This window comes from Pleurodeles waltl, chromosome 7 (genome assembly GCF_031143425.1).
Source record: "Pleurodeles waltl isolate 20211129_DDA chromosome 7, aPleWal1.hap1.20221129, whole genome shotgun sequence".
Taxonomy (NCBI): Eukaryota; Metazoa; Chordata; class Amphibia; order Caudata; family Salamandridae; genus Pleurodeles; species Pleurodeles waltl.
In genome coordinates this window covers 454,877,311-454,897,179 of record NC_090446.1, presented here as the reverse complement: position 1 = coordinate 454,897,179, position 19,869 = coordinate 454,877,311, and the positions used below count along the sequence as shown (strand labels likewise).

General features: G+C 44.9%; 1 protein-coding gene across 1 annotated transcript in view; it reads right to left on the bottom strand.

Moving 5' to 3' along the window:
• Positions 1–19,869, bottom strand: part of LOC138304177 (uncharacterized) — a 152,122-nt gene that overhangs the window by 19,974 nt on the left and 112,279 nt on the right. The window contains exons 8-10 of the mRNA XM_069244012.1: positions 17,550–17,695; positions 16,887–17,058; positions 8,845–8,957 (exon numbers count right to left, since the gene is read on the bottom strand). Of these exons, the coding sequence (XP_069100113.1) occupies positions 8,845–8,957; positions 16,887–17,058; positions 17,550–17,695 (431 nt within the window). The remainder of the gene's footprint in view (positions 1–8,844; positions 8,958–16,886; positions 17,059–17,549; positions 17,696–19,869) is intronic.

Here is a 19,869-nt window from a genome sequence, read left to right as displayed (position 1 = left end):
CTTTGCAGCAGCTACCGTTTTAGAGACCACTATTTAAAGCTGTGGCCAGTCGCGAATGCACTTCCTAGATAGAAATGGGTAAGCCTTAGGGTCAACTATGAGCACTCAGGCCCATGGATACTACCCTTGACATCAGAAAAACAATGTTACTGGCCAACTGAGAAAAAGACACTTAAAGGCTTGATACCTCAAGAGATCTTATAGAGGTGTGGAAGGGCGGTCAGTGGTGGTGGTTTTGTTGGCAAAACACTAGTTAATGAAAATGGCTGTCATTGCCAAATGATAGTTAAAAATAGCCACTATTAAAAAAAAATAAAAAAAAATAGTCACGATGGTAGTCATGGCTGAAATCATACGATAGTTGGCAATTCATGCGTGAATACGTGAACTTTTAGCTGCCATCCTGTCTACAAAATCTATTTTTTCCTTTTCTATAAAAGCAGCCGGCACCCACCAATTTTGCACCTGTTAATGAAGGAGTTCCCGAAGACTGTTGGCGGATATCAAAGTCGAGCAGCATTGGAGTCGAGCAGTTGAGAACTGCACTTCAGTATTGCTTTTGAGATAGAAGATTCAGGTGTAGTTCTACGAACGGGTAGGAATCACGGTTATAAGTAAGAAGAACAGAGACTTTAAAGAAATTTGCCAAGTACTTGGCAGAACTGTTGAGGATTGTGCATACACTGATTTAAATATTGAATGAGTGACTGGAATCTCAGAACAAATAACCCTGATTAAAAGTGGGCATTTTAAAGAGTAAAAACGTAGTAGTAAGAGCAACAAGAATTTAGGTATTTTTTTTAACTTAGTGTTGTGTACGAATCTAAATCAGAAATGTATTATAACATTTTGCTTAACAATAACAAGAGTATTTGCAGCAAGGCTCTTCATAGGTTCTCTTTGCCTGAAGGTAATACAGAGAAAAGGCTTTAATTCTCGGAGAATCAATTCCAGTTATATTCACCAGCCACGGGTGAAATAGAACTAAAAGTCTTCCAAATTCTTTACAGGTAAATCAAGGCTGGGAATATTTTACGATTGTCCTCAGAATTTTAGAGCTGCAATCATTTGTTGTTTTCTCGAACTTATTGACTCATTGTGCCTTCCTTCAGTACAGGTCTCCTTTCCCAAAGTACCCTCCTTAAAATCCCTTTCTCTCATCTGTCCACGTTGATACTCCGTGGAGTATCCAATCACTGTTGAAGCTGCCAGAAGGTGAGCTTCTGTCTGTGAGCTTATGTTATCGAGGCTCCTTCGACCTGACAAAACGCCTTTGTCAGGTCGAGGATGAGGAACTGGCCAAAGACTCTGGGATAAGAAAATTAGTTACTTACCTGTAACTGCAGTTCTCCAGTATTGGTATCTTTCATAGATTCACATGCTTGAATCATCCCCGTCGTCGAGGTGGGAGCCTCACGGTAAACTTAAATATATAAAAAGCAGTAAGTTAGTAAAAGTAAAACCAGTAGGCCCTAGTAGGCCTCATAGGGTATTTTACAGTCTATCCACTTTGTTTTGTGAAAAGACCCAAACTTGAGTATCAACCAATCAGGATTCAGCCCCTCCCAAACACTCCCAACAGAGGCTGAATTCCCTCAGATTTTCTAGTAGGAGTGTGAAGTTTAATATCTGTATAATAGGGGAGCCTCTGAGGGGAGGAGGGTGGGTCGCATGTGAATCTATGAAAGATACCAATACTGGAGAACTGCAGTTACAGGTAAGTAACTAATTTTCTTCTCCAGTATTGGATCTTTCATAGATTCACATGCTTGAATCAGAGTAACGAGCAGTAATGTTTTCTTACTTACTGAATTACATTGACTGTAATTCCATCGTAATTCTATATGTGATGTGATTCACATTAGTTCAGTTTTAAATATGCACTTACATATAATTATATTTATATTCATAAACATCCGAATATAAGAGCAATAAAAGGTGTGTGGCAAGAAATCCTGACACAATTTATGCTATTATTATGGAGAATACGACACGTTAAACAGTATAAGAAAATGAACCATTAATGACCATACCTCGAGTGTGGTGGTGGGATGTGTAAGAGGCTCACCTTAACGAAATAGATGCCTCAGCACTGCTTGTCCCACTGCTGTATCGACCTGGTTAGTCTCCTCTAGACAGTAATGTCTTGTAAATGTGTGTTGGCTGGACCATGTCGCTGCTCTACAGATGCTATGTAGTGGTACACCTGCAAAGAGTGCAGCTGAAGTGGCTACCGATCTTGTAGAGTGGGCTCTCACCCTGGTGTGGAGCGGCTTTCCTGCTTTTGAATGGCAGAATTGAATGGCCAGGCCAATCCATCTTGCTAAAGTCTGTTTGGACACCGCGTGTCCCTTCTTTGTTCCGCCGAATGCTACAAATAATTGATCCGACTGGCGGATGGCCTGAGTTTTCTGTAGATAAAACTTTAAACATCTTTTAATATCAAGAGAATGTAATGTTTTTTCGCCACTGTTTGCGGATTTGGAAAAAAGGTTTTTAAGATGACTGGTTCATTTAAATGAAATGTTGAGGGAACTTTCGGAATGAATTTAGGATTTGTCCGCAGGATGACACCTGAGTTTGTAAACTGGAGGAACGGCTGTTTGATAGTGAACGCCTGAATGTCACTGACTCTTTTTGCCGAAGTAAGAGCTAACAGTAACGCTGTTTTCCATGCGAGGAATTTTAGGTCAGCTTTGTGGATCGGCTCAAAAGGAGCTTTCATGAGCTGCATCAACACAACATTCAATGACCATAGAGGCGGAGGTTTCCTAATTGGCGGGAAGACCCGAAAAAGGCCCTTCATAAATTGTTTGACAATTCTTGTGGAACACAAAGAGTCTGTCTGGTGATCTGCGGTATCTGAAAATTGCTGCCAGATGTACCCGTATGGAAGAATATGCAAGTCCTGATTTTGCCAGGAGCAGGAGATATGGAAGTATCTGTTCCGGAGTAGAAGATAAAGGATGTATATTTTCCGCTGCACACCAAACACAAAACCGTTTCCATTTAAGTCTATAGGTTTTGTTGGTAGTGTCAGCTCTAGCTTTTGCTAAGATGTCTCTACACTCTGGGGAAATTTTGAGATTTAAGTATTCATTGTGTTCAGGAGCCAAGCCGACAAATGAAGAGACGACGGATGTGGGTGCGTGACTTGTCCCTGGTGCATCGTTAAAAGAGTCGGACTCTGTCTGAGTGGTAGATGTGGTCGTTCGGAGAGCATGAGGAGCTCCGTATACCATATTTGTCTGGGCCATCTGGGAGCTATGAGTAGAAGTCGACACCCCTCCGTCTTCATTTTTCTGATGACTCTCGGAATGAGCGGGATCGGAGGAAAAGCGTAGGCATAAACTCCTGACCATCTCATCGAAAACGCATTCCCCCACGAATCTTTTTGGGGAAGCCAACTTGCGTAGAACTGGCATTTCTTGTTCTCGAGAGTGGCAAATAGGTCTAAGTTTGGTTTGCCCCATAATAGAAACAGGCCATTGAGAGTTTTCTGGTCTAGCTCCCACTCGTGATAAGGAATCACTGTCCTGCTCAGGGTGTCTGCTAGAACATTGATCTGTCCTGGCACATGCTCCGCTTTTAGTGAAATATTGTGTTTGATGGCCCAAGTCCAAATTTGTTGGGCTAGCTGCGAGAGTTGTAGGGATCTTGTGCCGCCTTGCTTGTTTAGATAAAACATGCTGGTTATGTTGTCCGTCCGGATTAAGACGCTTGAACATTGTATCTTTGGCAAGAAAGCTTTTAGAGCTAAGTGTATTGCTTTGAGTTCTAGATAATTGATGTGGAGCTGGCTCTCTTGCTGATTCCAGATTCCGCTGATTTGCAGGTCCTGGCAGTGTGCACCCCATCCTTCTAGAGAGGCATCCGTTGTTACTATGTAACTTGGTGTTTGAAGAAGAAAAGACAGCCCTTTTGAGAAATTGGTTGGAGTCGCCCACCACCTCATAGTGTTCTTCATTAGAGGCGTTATGCGAATCTTGTCTTCGAAGGAGCCGTGGACCTGTGTCCATTGTATGTCCAATTGGTCTTGCAGGGGTCGCATATGGAGCCTGCAATCTGGGACTAGCGGAATGCACGATGATATCATTCCGAGCAATGATTTGTAGATGCGGACTGAAACTAACTTTTTTCTGGATAGGTTGTCTGCCAAAGAGGTTAACTTTTGTTTCCTCTCGTGTGATGGGTACGTTTTGCTGCGTACTGTGTCCAAAATTGCTCCCAAGAAACTCAATTCTTGTTTGGGGTATATCTGAGATTTCTGGTAGTTGACTACAAACCCCAGGCTGTGTAACAATTGAAGGCAATAGGAAATATGATTTGTTACTTGGAATTTTGAGGGTGCCTTTATAAGCCAGTCGTCCAGGTAAGGGAAGACCTGGATACCTGACTGGCGAAGATGTGCTGCTACTGGAGCTAACATTTTTGTGAAGATTCTGGGGGCTGATTTGAGACCGAATGGTAGAACCCGGAATTGGAGGTGCATACGTCCTACCCTGAACCTTAAAAATTTGCGATGTTTGCGATATATGGGGATATGAAAATAAGCATCCTGGAGGTCTAGGGATGCCATCCAATCTCCCGTGTTTAAGAGACGCAGGACATCCTGCAACGTTACCATCCTGAACGATTGTTTCTTTAGAAACTTGTTTAGTGCTCTCAAGTCCAGGATGGGGCGCCAGTCTCCTGAGGGTTTCTTTAGAAGGAAAAACCGGGAGTAGAATCCTTTGTTCTTTTGAGATAAAGGGACTGGTTCTATTGCTCCTTTTGTTAGCATTATTCTTACTTCCCTGAGAAGTTTGCTCAACCTCGGAGGCGGTGTACCCGATGGAGGGACACTCGGTGGTGTTTGCATGAATTCCAGAGTATGACCTCTGGTCACTACATCTAGTACCCATCTGTCCGATGTTATAGCCTTCCACTTGGGGAAATAAGAATTGATGCGACCTCCGACCTTCAATATTGATTGGGGAGGTGTTGAGATTATCCGCTGGTCATTGCTTCCTGCCTGTATCTCTTCCTCGGGCAGCTCCTCTTCCTCTAGCCGGATGTTTGTAAGCTGCGGCTGGTGGTAATCGATAATGCTGCTGTTGTTGATGGTGCTGATGTCCTGGTCCTGTGGAGGAAGATGGATATTGTGACCTGTATTGTTGGTATCCACCTCGAAAGGAGTAATTACCTCTACCCCTTGCTCCACGAAAAGGTAGTTTTTTATACTGCAGGGTACCTAGGGATTTTGCTGTATCGGTATCCGTCTTGATAGCCTGCAGCATGTCGTCGACATGTTTGCCAAACAAACTCTCTCCATCGAAGGAGATGTCGAGAACACGAGTCTGGACTTCTGGTCTGAATGAAGTAGCTTTAAGCCACCCTTGTCTGCGCAGGACTGCTGCTCCAGCTAATTGTCGAAAGCCAGTGATGGAAATATCTATTGCACTGTCTATTATCTCTGCGGAGACCCTTTCTCCCTCCTGCAAGACCTTTTTAGCTTCCACCTTGAGATCTTCTGGCAGTGAATCTACAAAAGCGGACATGTCTGCCCACATCTGGCCATCGTACCTTCCCAGGATGGCGAGGGAATTGGCCGCCTTGACCGTTACTGCAGCAACTGAGGAGAATTTCTTACCGATATTGTCTAGTCTCCTTCCCTCTTTGTCTGGGGGAGACGCAATAGGTGTAGAGGGGTTTTTGGATCGTCGTTGAGCCGCCTGTGATATAACCGAGTCAGGTTTCGGCTGTGAGACTAAACAGGCCGGAGAATCATCTGGGGCCTTGTATTTTTTTCTCTAGCCTTGGCATTTGTGAAGGCACTGTTGCCGGGTTTTTCATTGCCTTCAAACCCTCCTGCCATAAGAAATCCACAATCGGTATGGCTCTTACAGATCTCTTTGATGGCTCTTTAAAGTCATACAAAAAACCCTTAGTTTCATGGGAAACAATTGCCAGGCCAAAACGTTTCGCCGCTCTCTCTATGATATTATGGAAACCTCCTATGTCTTCTGGAGGAGAATCCACTGGAGCTGCTGGAGGTGGAGATGGTGTGGGAACGAGATAATCGTCCCATTCACTAGCCGCTGAATCTGCTAGCTCGCCCTCTTCCCTTTCGTCGTCCGACGAGAGGTAAGCTTCCGGAGCTTGGCTAGTTACAGGTCTACTAGCCTGTGGCTTTTCGGAAACATTAGTAGTTTGAGCTTGCTGGTAACTCTGAGGTCTAGGTGGCGTGGACTGAGTTGACGGTGGGAACCTTTTATAGTAGTCCTTCAACATATGTTGTAAATCTGTCACTAATGTGCTAGGCATAGCTAGTGGCGATGGTTGGTTTGCCTGTGGATAAGATGTTGAAGCATAACTATGCTGGTAATGTTGATCCTCTTCTTCATCAAACTCTTGACATTTGACATTTAGTTGGGACGGGCTACTAGCTGCCCCAAACATTCCTTGATCCTCATCATCATCGTCCAAAAGATGTTGCGGTGGGTATGGCAGCACTTTACTTGGTGATGTATGTATCGGCAAAATGTCAGATGGCTTGTCCCCTATGTTAATAAGGGAAAGGGGTAAGAATCTGGTGGAGTCCTCATGATGGTATGAGGAATGATCTGGTGAAATGTCCCAAGGTTTGTAAACTGTTAATGCTGTGGTGATCGTCGGTTCCATCGTCGTCGGTTCCATCGTCGACGGTTCCCTCGTCGACGGTACTGTCGTCGACGGGTCTCTCGTCGACGGGTCTTTCGTCGACGCTTCCGTCCATGACTGCGTCTTTGTCAATGGGTCCTTAGTCGACGGTCCCTTCGTCGACTGGTATTTTACCGACGACGGTCGCTTCGCCAACGTATCTTGCGTAGATGGGAGTGCCCTGGATGATTTGTGAACCCAGGAGGCCTCCGCTGTAGACGCTGTGGTTGCCGACGAAGCTCTTTTGAAGATTTTTGCAGTAATAATCGTCGTCGATGACAACGGCGACGACGTCATAATCATCGGTGAGGATGGTGTTGTGAACGTCGACGATACCGTGGTCGCTGTTACCGTCGACACTGTCGTCGACGGGGCGGTCGTCGACGGTTGTTTTTTCACCGACAAGAGTTTTCTGGCTCTTTTTGTGGTGACAGAGACAGGGATGGTTTCTTTGAGGTGCTTTTCCGGTGTAACGGCGTAGTAGGTTCTGAATGAACCTTTTTTGGTCCATGTTTAACTGCCTCTTCAGTTAAGACTTGTTTTGTCTTTTTGTGCATTTTTCTTGGTGGTTCATCCACACCTCTATCTCTCTCACCTGTTCTTTTCTGAGGGCAAGAAGTTTGTGGTGACTCTTCGCTGTCTGATGAAGGATGCTCTAAGGCTTTCTGTTTTTGCAGCCATATGAGAAGTCTACCCTCTCGGTCTTTGAGGGTTTTTTGACTAAAGGTGCGACAGATTTTGCAGTCTCTCACCTTATGGTCTGGATGAAGGCAGTAAATACACTTCTTGTGGGGGTCATCAATATGTAGTCTCTTCTTCCCACAGTTGTCACAGTCTCTGAACAGACCCTTCTTTGCCTTTTCAGACATAGTAAAGTTGTAACTAGTTTCCTGAGAGAAAAAACAATCTTCAGTCAGAAAATAGGAAAAAAACTGAGCAGAGCTCAGGGAGACTCCCTTCACACGACGTGCGGTAGAAAATCTGAGGGAATTCAGCCTCTGTTGGGAGTGTTTGGGAGGGGCTGAATCCTGATTGGTTGATACTCAAGTTTGGGTCTTTTCACAAAACAAAGTGGATAGACTGTAAAATACCCTATGAGGCCTACTAGGGCCTACTGGTTTTACTTTTACTGACTTACTGCTTTTTATATATTTAAGTTTACCGTGAGGCTCCCACCTCGACGACGGGGATGATTCAAGCATGTGAATCTATGAAAGATCCAATACTGGAGAAGACTTAGGTTCTGACAGCGAAAGGAGTGGAAACATTTGGGGCTGTGCTCACTATCATAGGCCCTTCCAATTCTTTGGCTTCAGAAGTGATGACCAGAATACTGATCAAAACAGACCTACAAATAATTAAAAAAAAAAAAAAAAAAGTGACAGCCATCATTTCTACTTGGTCAAATCAGATAAGTGAACACAACTGACTTTACAGCTCAACTTAACTGAGGAAGCTGGTACTCGGCTATCGCAGCAGTAATCTGGTGTCAATTAGGGTAATACTCTTCAACGCAGACAAGCTAAGATTTTACTCTGTTGTATCCAAACTGTTTAATGTCATGCCATAAAATGAATAAGAGGAAGTAAAACTGGACAGGATACTTGGTGTGATTGTTTTCCGAAGGAACGCAGCAAGGGGTTAGGTTATGCATGTTATTACACTGAAGAGGACGCAGATGGGAGGGTTCGGAAGGTCAAGCGTGTGTTAAGTGTTGAACAAACAAGATTTGATGTGCAATTCAGGAGGCCATGTATATTAATAAGATATTGTATTAGGAAAAAATGCACTTTATGACAAACCGTGAATATCAATAAGGTTTAAGCGGTTCAACATACCTAGGACAGTAAGAGAATGTCAGAGGCAATCACTGGCAGCTAACTGCATCGAAGTGGAAAGATACAACAGCTCCTTGAATACTAACACATTCCTGAAAAGTACAATCTAAGTAGCTCCGGCATGCACCCACAGTTCTGAAGTGACCTTAGGATTTCCATGAGAAAGATGGCCCCCCTTAACATCACATCCAAAGTTACAGAAAATGCTGTTTGAATGGAAAAGAACGGCCATTTACAAATCCATTTTTTGGCGGGGGAGGGGGGTGTCATTTGAGTTGCATCAATCAGTACAATGCTTCCATGCTTAAAAGAATTTCCACGTTACCTGAAATAGAATCTGGCCAGGAGCAGCAGGGTCAAGGACAGGAAGAGGAGACCCAGGAAGACGTAGAGCGTTTGCTCCTCTGGAATCAAGTTCCATAATGCTGCCAGTGGGCTCTGAAAGAGAGAAGAGTGTTACATATATCCTATCAAAGCTAGACAACCTCACTGCTTTATCACTCTTGAAAAGGAACCAACTGAGGACCTAACTGAGTAGGAACGCCTTCCTATTCTTTGCTGCGTAAAGCAACAGCCTCCAAGTTTATACCAGTGTGCTGCATCCCCAATGAAGCGTAGCATTCAGCTACACCAGCTTCTGTATATACCCATTTCAAATACTACGCGTACGTCTATCCTCATTAAATTAATGTACATCATTCAGTGACTACACTAACTGAACCCAAATTCCCATACATGTAGACCAGAGTTGTGCAGACACTGGAGAATCCGCCTGAGTCAACTGTAGAAAGTATTTAGTTCACAGTACTGAGAAATCAAATTAGGAATACAACATAGCAACTAATGTCTTTTCAAGTGGTCCTTGTAATACAATTACACCACAAACTCTTAGTAAAGTCAACCACGTCAAGGGTCGCTGGGAGCGACTAGAACTTAACATCTAAACATCCTTGTGATCTGACAAGGTTATAGGGTTGCTAGTGTAACCCAATCCCTGAACATTAAACAAACAGTACATCGACGGCTATTCATTTTATAATCGGAATAACAAATTACACGCTTAGTGTCTATGTCAGTTACCAATTAAACCAGCAATTAGGAAAATTATTAAATCTAGGCCAATAAACAAAGATCTGCATTCCTCTGACTGCACACATTTTGAACAGACATGCGTGCCTGTTAATGTTACGATCATTTTGGGATTTTCCAACTAATTTATGATGTGGGCTAATGAATGTTGGAATGTTAACATTTAGAAAGTTAGTTGCAGTAGGAAGGTAGCCTCTTTCTAGCCTTGTTACCACCACTTTTGGCCTGTTTGTGAGTATATGTCAGGGTGTTTTTACTGTCTCACTGGGATCCTGCTAGCCAGGACCCGGTGCTCATAATGGAAACCCTATGTTGTCAGTGTTTATGTGTCACTGGGATCCTGCTAGCCAGGACCCCGGTGCTCATAGGTTTGTGGCCTGTATGTGTTCCCTGTGTGGTGCCTAACCGTATCACTGAGGCTCTGCTAACCAGACCTTCAGTGTTGATGCTCTCTCTGCTTTTTCAAAATTGTCACTGCAGGCTAGTGACTAATTTTACCAATTCTCATTGGCAAACTGGTACACCCTTATAATTCCCTTGTATATGGTACCTAGGTACCCAGGGTATTGGGGTTCCAGGAGATACCTATGGGCTGCAGCATTTATTTTGCCACCCATAAGGAGCTCTGACAATTCTTACACAGGACTGCCACTGCAGCCTGACGTCTACGTTATTTCACAGCCATTTTACACTGCACTTAAGTGTAGGAGGCTGGACTGGCTTGTAGTGAGTACCAAGGGGTACTTACACCTTGCACCAGGTCCAGGTATCCCTTATTAGTGTATAGGGTGTCTAGCAGCATAGGCTGATAGATAATGGTAGCTTAGCAGAGCAGCTTAGGCTGAACTAGGAGACGAGTGAAGCTCCTACAGTACCACTAGTGTCATATGCACAATATCATAAGAAAACACAATACACAGATATACTAAAAATAAAGGTACTTTATTTTTATGACAATATGCCAAAAGTATCTCAGTGAGTACCCTCAGTATGAGGATAGCAAATATACACAAGATATATGTACACAATACCAAAAAATATGCAGTATAGTATTAGAAAACAGTGCAAACAATGTATAGTTACAATAGGATGCAATGGGGACACATAGGGATAGGGGCAACACAAACCATATACTCCAAAAGTGGAATGCGAACCACGAATGGACCCCAAACTTATGTGACCTTGTAGAGGGTCGCTGGGACTGTAAGAAAACAGTGAGGGTTAGAAAAATAGCCCACCCCAAGACCCTGAAAAGTGAGTGCAAAGTGCACTAAAGTTCCCCAAAGAGCACAGAAGTCGTGATAGGGGAATTCTGCAGGAAAGACCAAAACCAGCAATGCAACAACAATGGATTTCCAGACGAGGGTACCTGTGGAACAAGGGGACCAAGTCCAAAAGTCACGACCAAGTCGAGAGTTGGCAGATGCCCAGGAAATGCCAGCTGTGGGTGCAAAGAAGCTGCTACTGGACAGTAGAAGCTGAGGATTCTGCAGGAACGACAAGGGCTAGAAACTTCCCCTTTGGAGGATGGATGCCCCACGCCGTGGAGAGTCGTGCAGAAGTGTTTTCCTAAAGAAAGACCGCAAACACGCCTTGCTAGCTGCAAGCCGTGCGGTTAGGGTTTTTGGATGCTGCTGTGGCCCAGGAGGGACCAGGATGTCGCAAATTGCGTCAGGGGACAGAGGGGAAGCCCAGCAGGACGAGGAGCCCTCTCAGAAGCAGGCAGCACCCGCAGAATTGCCGGAACAGGCACTACGAAGAGGAGTGAAACGGTGCTCACCTGAAGTTGCACAAAGGAGTCCCACGCCGCCGGAGGACAACTCAGGAGGTTGTGCAATGCAGGTTAGAGTGCCGTGGACCCAGGCTTGGCTGTGCACAAAGGATTTCCGCCGGAAGTGCACAGAGGCTGGAGTAGCTGCAAAAGACGCGGTTCCCAGCAATGCAGTCTGCCATGGGGAGGCAAGGACTTACCTCCACCAAACTTGGACTGAAGAGTCACTGGACTGTGGGAGTCACTTGGACAGAGTTGCTGGATTCAAGGGACCTCGCTCGTCGCGCTGAGAGGAGACCAGGGGACCGGTGATGCAGTTCTTTTGTGCCTGCGGTAGCAGGGGGAAGATTCCGTCGACCCACAGGAGATTTCTTCGGAGCTTCTAGTGCAGAGAGGAGGCAGACTACCCCCACAGCATGCACCACCAGGAAAACAGTCGAGAAGGCGGCAGGATCAGCGTTACAGAGTTGCAGTAGTCGTCTTCACTACTTTGTTGCAGTTTTGCAGGCTTCCAGCGCGGTCAGCAGTCGATTCCTTGGCAGAAGGTGAAGAGAGATGCAGAGGAACTCTGATGAGCTCTTGCATTCGTTATCTAAGGAATTCCCCAAAGCAGAGACCCTAAATAGCCAGAAAAGAGGGTTTGGCTACTTAGGAGAGAGGATAGGCTAGCAACACCTGGAGGAGCCTATCAGAAGGAGTCTCTGACGTCACCTGCTGGCCCTGGCCACTCAGAGCAGTCCAGTGTGCCAGCAGCACCTCTGTTTCCAAGATGGCAGAGGTCTGGAGCACACTGGAGGAGCTCTGGGCACCTCCCAGGGGAAGTGCAGGTAAGGGGAGTGGTCACTCCCCTTTCCTTTGTCCAGTTTCGCGCCAAAGCAGGGCTGAGGGGTCCCTGAACCGGTGTAAACTGGCTTATGCAGAAATGGGCACCATCTGTGCCCATGAAAGCATTTTCAGAGGCTGGGGGAGGCTACTCCTCCCCTGCCTTAACACCTTTTTCCAAAGGGAGAGGGTGTAACACCCTCTCTCTGAGGAAGTCCTTTGTTCTGCCATCCTGGGCCAAGCCTCGCTAGACCCCAGGAGGGCAGAAACCTGTCTGAGGGGTTGGCAGCAGCAGCAGCTGCAGTGAAACCCCTGAAAAGGCAGTTTGGCAGTACCTGGGTCTGTGCTACAGACCTGTGGGATCATGGGATTGTGCCAACAATGCCAGGATGGCAAAGAGGGGGCAATTCCATGATCTTATACATGTTACATGGCCATATTCGGAGTTACCATTGTGAAGCTACACATAGGTAGTGACCTATATGTAGAGCACGCGTGTAATGGTGTCCCCGCACTCACAAAGTCCGGGGAATTGGCCCTGAACCATGTGGGGGCACCTTGGCTAGTGCCAGGGTGCCTACACACTAAGTAACTTAGCACCCAACCTTTACTAGGTAAAGGTTAGACATATAGGTGACTTATAAGTTACTTAAGTGCAGTGGTAAATGGCTGTGAAATAACGTGGACGTTATTTCACTCAGGCTGCAGTGGCAGGCCTGTGTAAGAATTGTCAGAGCTCCCTATGGGTGGCAAAAGAAATGCTGCAGCCCATAGGGATCTCCTGGAACCCCAATACCCTGGGTACCTCAGTACCATATACTAGGGAATTATAAGGGTGTTCCAGTAAGCCAATGTAAATTGGTAAAATTGGTCACTAGCCTGTTAGTGGCAATTTGGGAAGAAATGAGAGAGCATAACCACTGAGGTTCTGGTTAGCAGAGACTCAGTGAGAAAGTTAGGCATCACACAGGGAACACATACCTATAGGTCACAAACTTATGAGCACTGGGGTCCTGACTAGCAGGGTCCCAGTGACACATAACAAACATACTGAAAACATAGGGTTTTCACTATGAGCACTGGGCCCTGGCTAGCAGGATCCCAGTGAGACAGTGAAAACACCCTGACATACACTCACAAACAGGCCAAAAGTGGGGGTAACAAGGCTAGAAAGAGGCTACTTTCTCACATTAAGTAACTTAGAAGTCACCTATATGTCCAACCCTCACTTGAAGGTTAGGTGCAAAGTTACTCAGTGTGTGGGCACCCTGGCACTAGCCAAGATGCCCCCCACATTGTTCAGGGCAAATTCCCCGAACTTTGTGAGTGCGGGGACACCATTACACGTGTGCACTACATATAGGTCACTACCCATATGTAGCGTCACAATGCTAACTCCGAACATGGCCATGTAACCTGTCTAGGATCATCGAATTGCCACCCCAATACCATTCTGGTATTGGGGGGCAATTCCATGCATCCCCGGGTCTCTACCACAGAACCCGGGTACTGCCAAACTGCCTTTCCGAGGTCTCCATTCCAACTGCTGCCAACCCCTCAGACAGGTTTCTGCCCCCCTGGGGCCTGGGCAGCCTAGTCCCAGGAAGGCAGAACAAAGGATTTCCTCTGAGAGAGGGTGTAACACCCTCTCCCTTGGGAAATAGGTGTGAAGGGCTGGGGAGGAGTATCCTCCCCCAGCCTCTGGAAATGCTTTGATTGGCTTATGCAGAGATGGGTACCATCTGTGCCCATCTACACCGGTTCAGGGATCCCCCAGCCCTGCTCTGGCGCACAACTGGACAAAGGAAAGGGGAGTGACCACTCACTTATAACAGCACCTCCCAGGGGAGGTGCCCAGAGCTCCCCCAGTGTGTCCCAGACCTCTGCCATCTTGGATACAGAGGTGTTGGGGCACAATGGACAGCTCTGAGTGGCCAGTGCCTGCAGGTGACGTCAGAGAACCCCTCTGATAGGTGCTTACCTTGCTCAGTAGCCAATCCTCCTTTTGGGGCTATTTAGGGTCTCTCCTCTGGGTTATTCCTCAGATAACGAATGCAAGAGCTCACCAGAGTTCCTCTGCACTTCCCTCTTTGACTTCTGCCAAGGATTGACAGCTGACTGTTCCAGGACGCCTGCAAAACCGCAACAAAGTAGCAAGACGGCTACCAGCAACATTGTAGCGGCTCATCCTGCCGGCTTTCTCGACTGTTTCCTGGTGGTTCATGCTCGGAGGGCTGTCTGCCTTCACCCTGCACTGGAAGCCAAGAAGAAATCTCCCGTGGATCGACTGAATCATCCCCCTGCTAACGCAGGCACCAAACTTCTGCATCACCGGTACTCTGGGTCCCCTCTATTCCTGACTAGCGTGGTCCCTGGAACACAGGAGCTGGGTCCAAGTGTCTCCCACAGTCCAGTGGCCCTTCTGTCCAAATTTGGTGGAGGTAAGTCCTTGCCTCCACACGCCAGACAGTAATCCTGTGTGCTGCGTGATCTGCAGCTACTCCGGCTTCTGTGCACTTTTCCAAGGATTCCTTTGTGCACAGCCTAGTCTGGGTCCCCAGCACTCCGTCCTGCATTGCCCAACTCGCTGAGTTAAACTCCGACGTCGTGGGACCCTCCTTTGTGCCTCTGAGTTGACCGCTGTCCTAAGATCTTCTAAGTGCCTGTTCCGGTACTTCTGCGGGTGCTGCCTGCTTCTGCGGGGGCTCTCAGTTGCTGAGCACCCCCTCTGTCCCCTCCTCCAAGGGTGCGACATCCTGGTCCTTCCTGGTCCTCAGCAGCACCCAAAATCCTCAACCGTGACTCTTGCAGCTAGCAAGGCTTGTTTGTGGTCTTTCTGCGTGGGAACAACTCTGCATCCTCCAGCATGCCGTGGGACATCTTCTGACCAAAGGCGAAGTTCCTGCCACCTTCTGTTGTTGCAGAATCTTCAGCTTCTTCCACCCGGAGGCAGCCCTTTTGCACCTTCATCCGGGGTTTAGTGGGCTCCTGCCCCCCTTGGACACTTGCATGACTCTTGGACTTGGTCCCCTTCCTTCACAGGTCCAGGAATCCGTCTTCAGTGTTTTGGTAGCAGTTGTTGTTCTAGCACAATCCCCTATCTTGACTATACGGTCTTTCTGGGGTAGTAGGGTAACTTTACTCCTACTTTTCAGGGTCTTGGGGTGGGGTATTTTGGACACCCTTACGGTTTTCTCACAGACCCAGCGACCCTCTACAACCTACCATAGGCCTGGGGTCCATTCGTGATTTGCATTCCACTTTTGGAGTATACTGTTTGTGTTGCCCCTAGGCCTATTCCTACCTATTGCATCCTATTGTGATTCTACATTGTTTGCCCTACTTTTCTTACTGTTACTTACCTGATTTGGGTTTGTGTACATATAATTTGTGTATATTACTTACCTTCTAAGTGAGGGTATCCTCAGATACTTTTGGCATATTCTCACTAAAATAAAGTACCTTTATTTTTTAGTAACTGAGTATTGTTTTCTTGTGATATAGTGCTATATGATATAAGTGGTATAGTAGGAGCTTTGCATGTCTCCTAGTTCAGCCTAAGCTGCTTTGCCATAGCTACCTCTATCAGCCTAAGCTGTTAGAAACACCTCTATTCTAATAATAAGGGATAACTGGACCTGGCACAAGGTGTAAGTACCACAAGGTACCCACTATAAGCCAGGCCAGCCTCCTACCGTTGCATGTTAAAAAGAAGAGCTACAGGAGACTATACAAAAGCTGGATTTTGATATAGCAGGTTTTTTTTTTTTTTTTTTTTTTTTTAAACACCAGGGGCACATCCACTTTTAGACGCACTTACTTCAATTAGAAATGAGGAGTGCATCTTCAAGCAATTCAGCGAGAACATGTTTGTTTACATGTTACAAGTTATCAAATCGATTAAATATGATAGATGCTTCCATCAGGAGAAAAAGCAGAGATCAGTTTGCACTGAGGCTACATACAGAGCAAGTAGATTATGTTTTACAGAATATATAGCAAATCGAATAACAGTATTAACAGGTAAATAATTAGTCTAAAAATCTGGAAGTCTAATCATCCAAATACTACACTCCTGTTAAAAGGAGATTCATTTTCAAACGTAGACTCCATCTGAAATGTGTCAGACACTTTCAAATTAGCTAGCTTACTACAATTAGCTTGGTTTCAGAATGTTGCCTTGTAATTGTTCCAAATGTTGGCCAGAAGAGCAAAGGAGCACTTATTACTAGCCCCCCTCCCCCTTTTCCGAGCAGTCAAACAATTAGATTGGTTGTATAGGTGAGGGGAAATAATTACTTTTCTCATTATATGTATATCACCATATACACAGGTTTTTTTAGTGGGCAAGATTTGGGATTCGATTTGAAGAAATGTGCTTTGTTGATTGACTGCGTACATAGCTAATCAAGGTTGCCTTTGACTACTAGTCAGGACATTTTTTTTAAATCTTTACATCAATATGATGTGCGAATGAGTATTTTGATATGATGGGCCATCCTTGATTTTAGAAAGGTTTGGCAGCATCATCCATCTATTGTGCACAAGTCATTCGGCATAACTTTACGCTACTTTCAGCCCCTCTTCTTGGTATTGTAATAATTTGAGTACCCAACTGAAAGTTACATTAAAGAAAAAACGCCTCCCTCTTCTTCCACCATAATGTGTAGAATCCATGCACATACTATGTATATTTCCAGGGTTTCAGTGCCAGTATCTCCCAATAAAGTCTTCCAGAGTTCACGAGAGGTGGTGCCGAAGATGACCGTGATGAGGAGAAAAAAGGGCAGCACAAGTCCCAAAAGGCCAAACAGTAGACCCTTTACCCAGGTCCGGCGGTTATACCTTTTGGTCTCACTGAAAGAAAAAATAAAAATTAAACACTGTGGTGCCCACCTAGCAAAGAACTCTCATCAGAGGTGTTATTCAGCTGTAAATTCTGGTTATCACTAACCCAAATAAATACACTGTTAGGTTGGGAAGGCCCACTCAGGGACCAAAGAAACAGAGTATGATGTGCAGCTCAATGACCAAAGACAACAATATACCGACAAGGAGGGGGTCTCAGTTTGTAAAAATAAAAATAAAAAAATTAATTTGAAGGTCTGTAAGTGTTAACACTAGAGACAGCCCACTTAACCTCCACTATCCAAGAGAAAAACAAGATTGCTTTGCCTATGGTTAACTGAGATGTAGTTTGACCTTGTAACCTTGGAGATAAACTCACATTTACTCAATGTTATGTCTGCCTGCCAGCACAGCTACAGTCCCATCACACTGTGGTATACAAATGCTATTACATAACTTTTTGATGGGGCTGCCTGTCACCCCATGCCTGCTGCACTTACTCATCTTGCCACAGCATCCTCTCCACAGTGCTGTCAATCAGCTCACAGTCCTTTTCCAGAGCATTGAGGGTGTTCTGCACCGTCTGGTTGATCGTTTTCTCAATAGTTCTGCACACTTCATCGATTTGATTCACACAGCGGCTGGGCTGGAAAAAAAACAATGTCAGACGGGCCAGCAAAAAAATCAGTGACAATCTAAGCAAGGGGTAGATAAGAACAGGAGAAGCAGTGATATGGCTGGCTAGGTATATCTGGAGATCAGGGTTGATGGGAGCTAAAAAGGAAGGTAAAAGAAATAACCGGAAGCAAGCTCATATTTATGTCACTAAAGATGGCCCTCAGACTAGGCCAGTGTGCTCATTGGATCAGCATAATTTTAGGCTCCACTATATGTCATTTATAGGCATTTATGTGTAACCTATCTGTTCAACGTGTGCCTTAATTCATGAATCCATGTTTGTCTGACAAAATTGCAGTAGGTAACCACTTTTGGACTTAGGAAATCATATGTAGTTATAATAAATTGAATGATAACTAATGTAACCATATTCACTGAACATTTACACTTCAGTTCGACTGGAAATGATTAATACTATTGTAGTGGGCTTCCATTTCGACACTATTTTATTTAGCTTATTGATAGGCTTTAGAGGTGCATTGCATTTTTAAAGTTTGCTAGTATGCAGTTTTTTCTTTATTCTGCAAATGTATTACCGGGTTCCTCGTTAGTTACAGAAACTGATTATTATTAGATTAGATCGATTGTGAAGCCTGAGGATGGAAAGCATGCATAAACAAAAGTGGTCAGCAGGTAGGGAGAAATTCAAAACACTACTTTAAGAGACCAGTGCTAAATACTGTCCTCATGGGTCAATTACTTTCCCTTATTTATTTAAATCATTTTGATACAAGGTCAGCAGTGGCTCGTTGGTGGAAAATATACAACATGGATATATACATAACATAGATATATACTTAACATCACAAACATTTATAACAAAAACAAATCTCAATGTTAGCAATATGCCGGAGGAGGGTTATGCCCAGCAAGATTTCTTTTCATTATGGTCACTGTTACAAGTTTGTAATTGTAATCCACTAAAATGCGAGGATTAAAGGTTTAGATGCAACCAGCTGACAAATACCTATGTATTTTTTAAAGGTATTATATAGTGCGTATTAAATTTCTTGTCTGAGTCAATTGACTTAAAGACCTCAATCTCGCAAAAAATGTGTCAACGCGTTTCGGCCTCTTCAGTCAGGGCCTCATCAGGACTATCAGGGGGCAATGACACCTCTTTTTTCTGTTGGAATTAATAATACTTGAGTCACCGCGTATTTTACCATGTTGAAAATTAGTTATTTCAAGAATGCAAGCACACTCAATACCAGAGCCTCAGTAGGGTAAACTTAGTTGCTGTGCCGGTGCGGTCGTAGCGGCATGCAGCGTCCGGGCAATTCGGGAACGTGAAATCCGTTTTTAGGAAAGCAGCTGACTCTCTGCTCCTCGCGTCAAAGCTGGCAGAAGACGTGGAGGGATGACATTGGATGGAGCCTCCTGTAACCAGTGCAATATGAAGATGCAGTTTTCAAGGACATGAAGATATGTACCTAATTGTGGGAAGATGTGAATTTAGGAAGCTTACCGGTTCCTGACAAATGCCGCTAATTGACTTCAAACTGTGGGAGGGCGATATGGATATTCTGGAATTTTCAACTGTGCTTTAATTGGTGTTATATAGCTAGTTAGGGCAGACTTCTTACTCTGACTTTGAGAGGGGCAGATTTCTTTGCTGGACATGCTAGACAATTTCCTTTCCTCTGCACTTATACTGAGGTTCACTTTATGTGGACACCTTTTCTCCCTATCGAAATCCCACATTCTTTCATTACTTAAGGCAGGGCGAGTCACATTATGGAATACATAATTTGGATATTTTGCATTCTTTACATACTGATTGTTTCCAATCTGTACTTCATAATACTTGAGCATCTTAATATTTTCACTATATTACCGTCGCCTGTCCTTATTGTGAACTCAAATTTGTTTCAAAGTATTTGAAATGTATTATTGAGGTTAGCTCTTTCGACAATCAAAGGTCCATACGTCCAATGGATTCGGTTTGATGATTTTACCAAGAGACAGATTCAAATACCTATGCTACATCAACCTCAGGACTCCGAGGCCATGCCCCTGTCACCACACTGTGGAGTTGTAGAGTCTACCTCACTCAGCACTGCCTCTTGGAGAGATTGGAGGGGTGGGTGATTTGTCACTTAAATCATTGTCTGCACTATTGATTACATAAACACACACAAA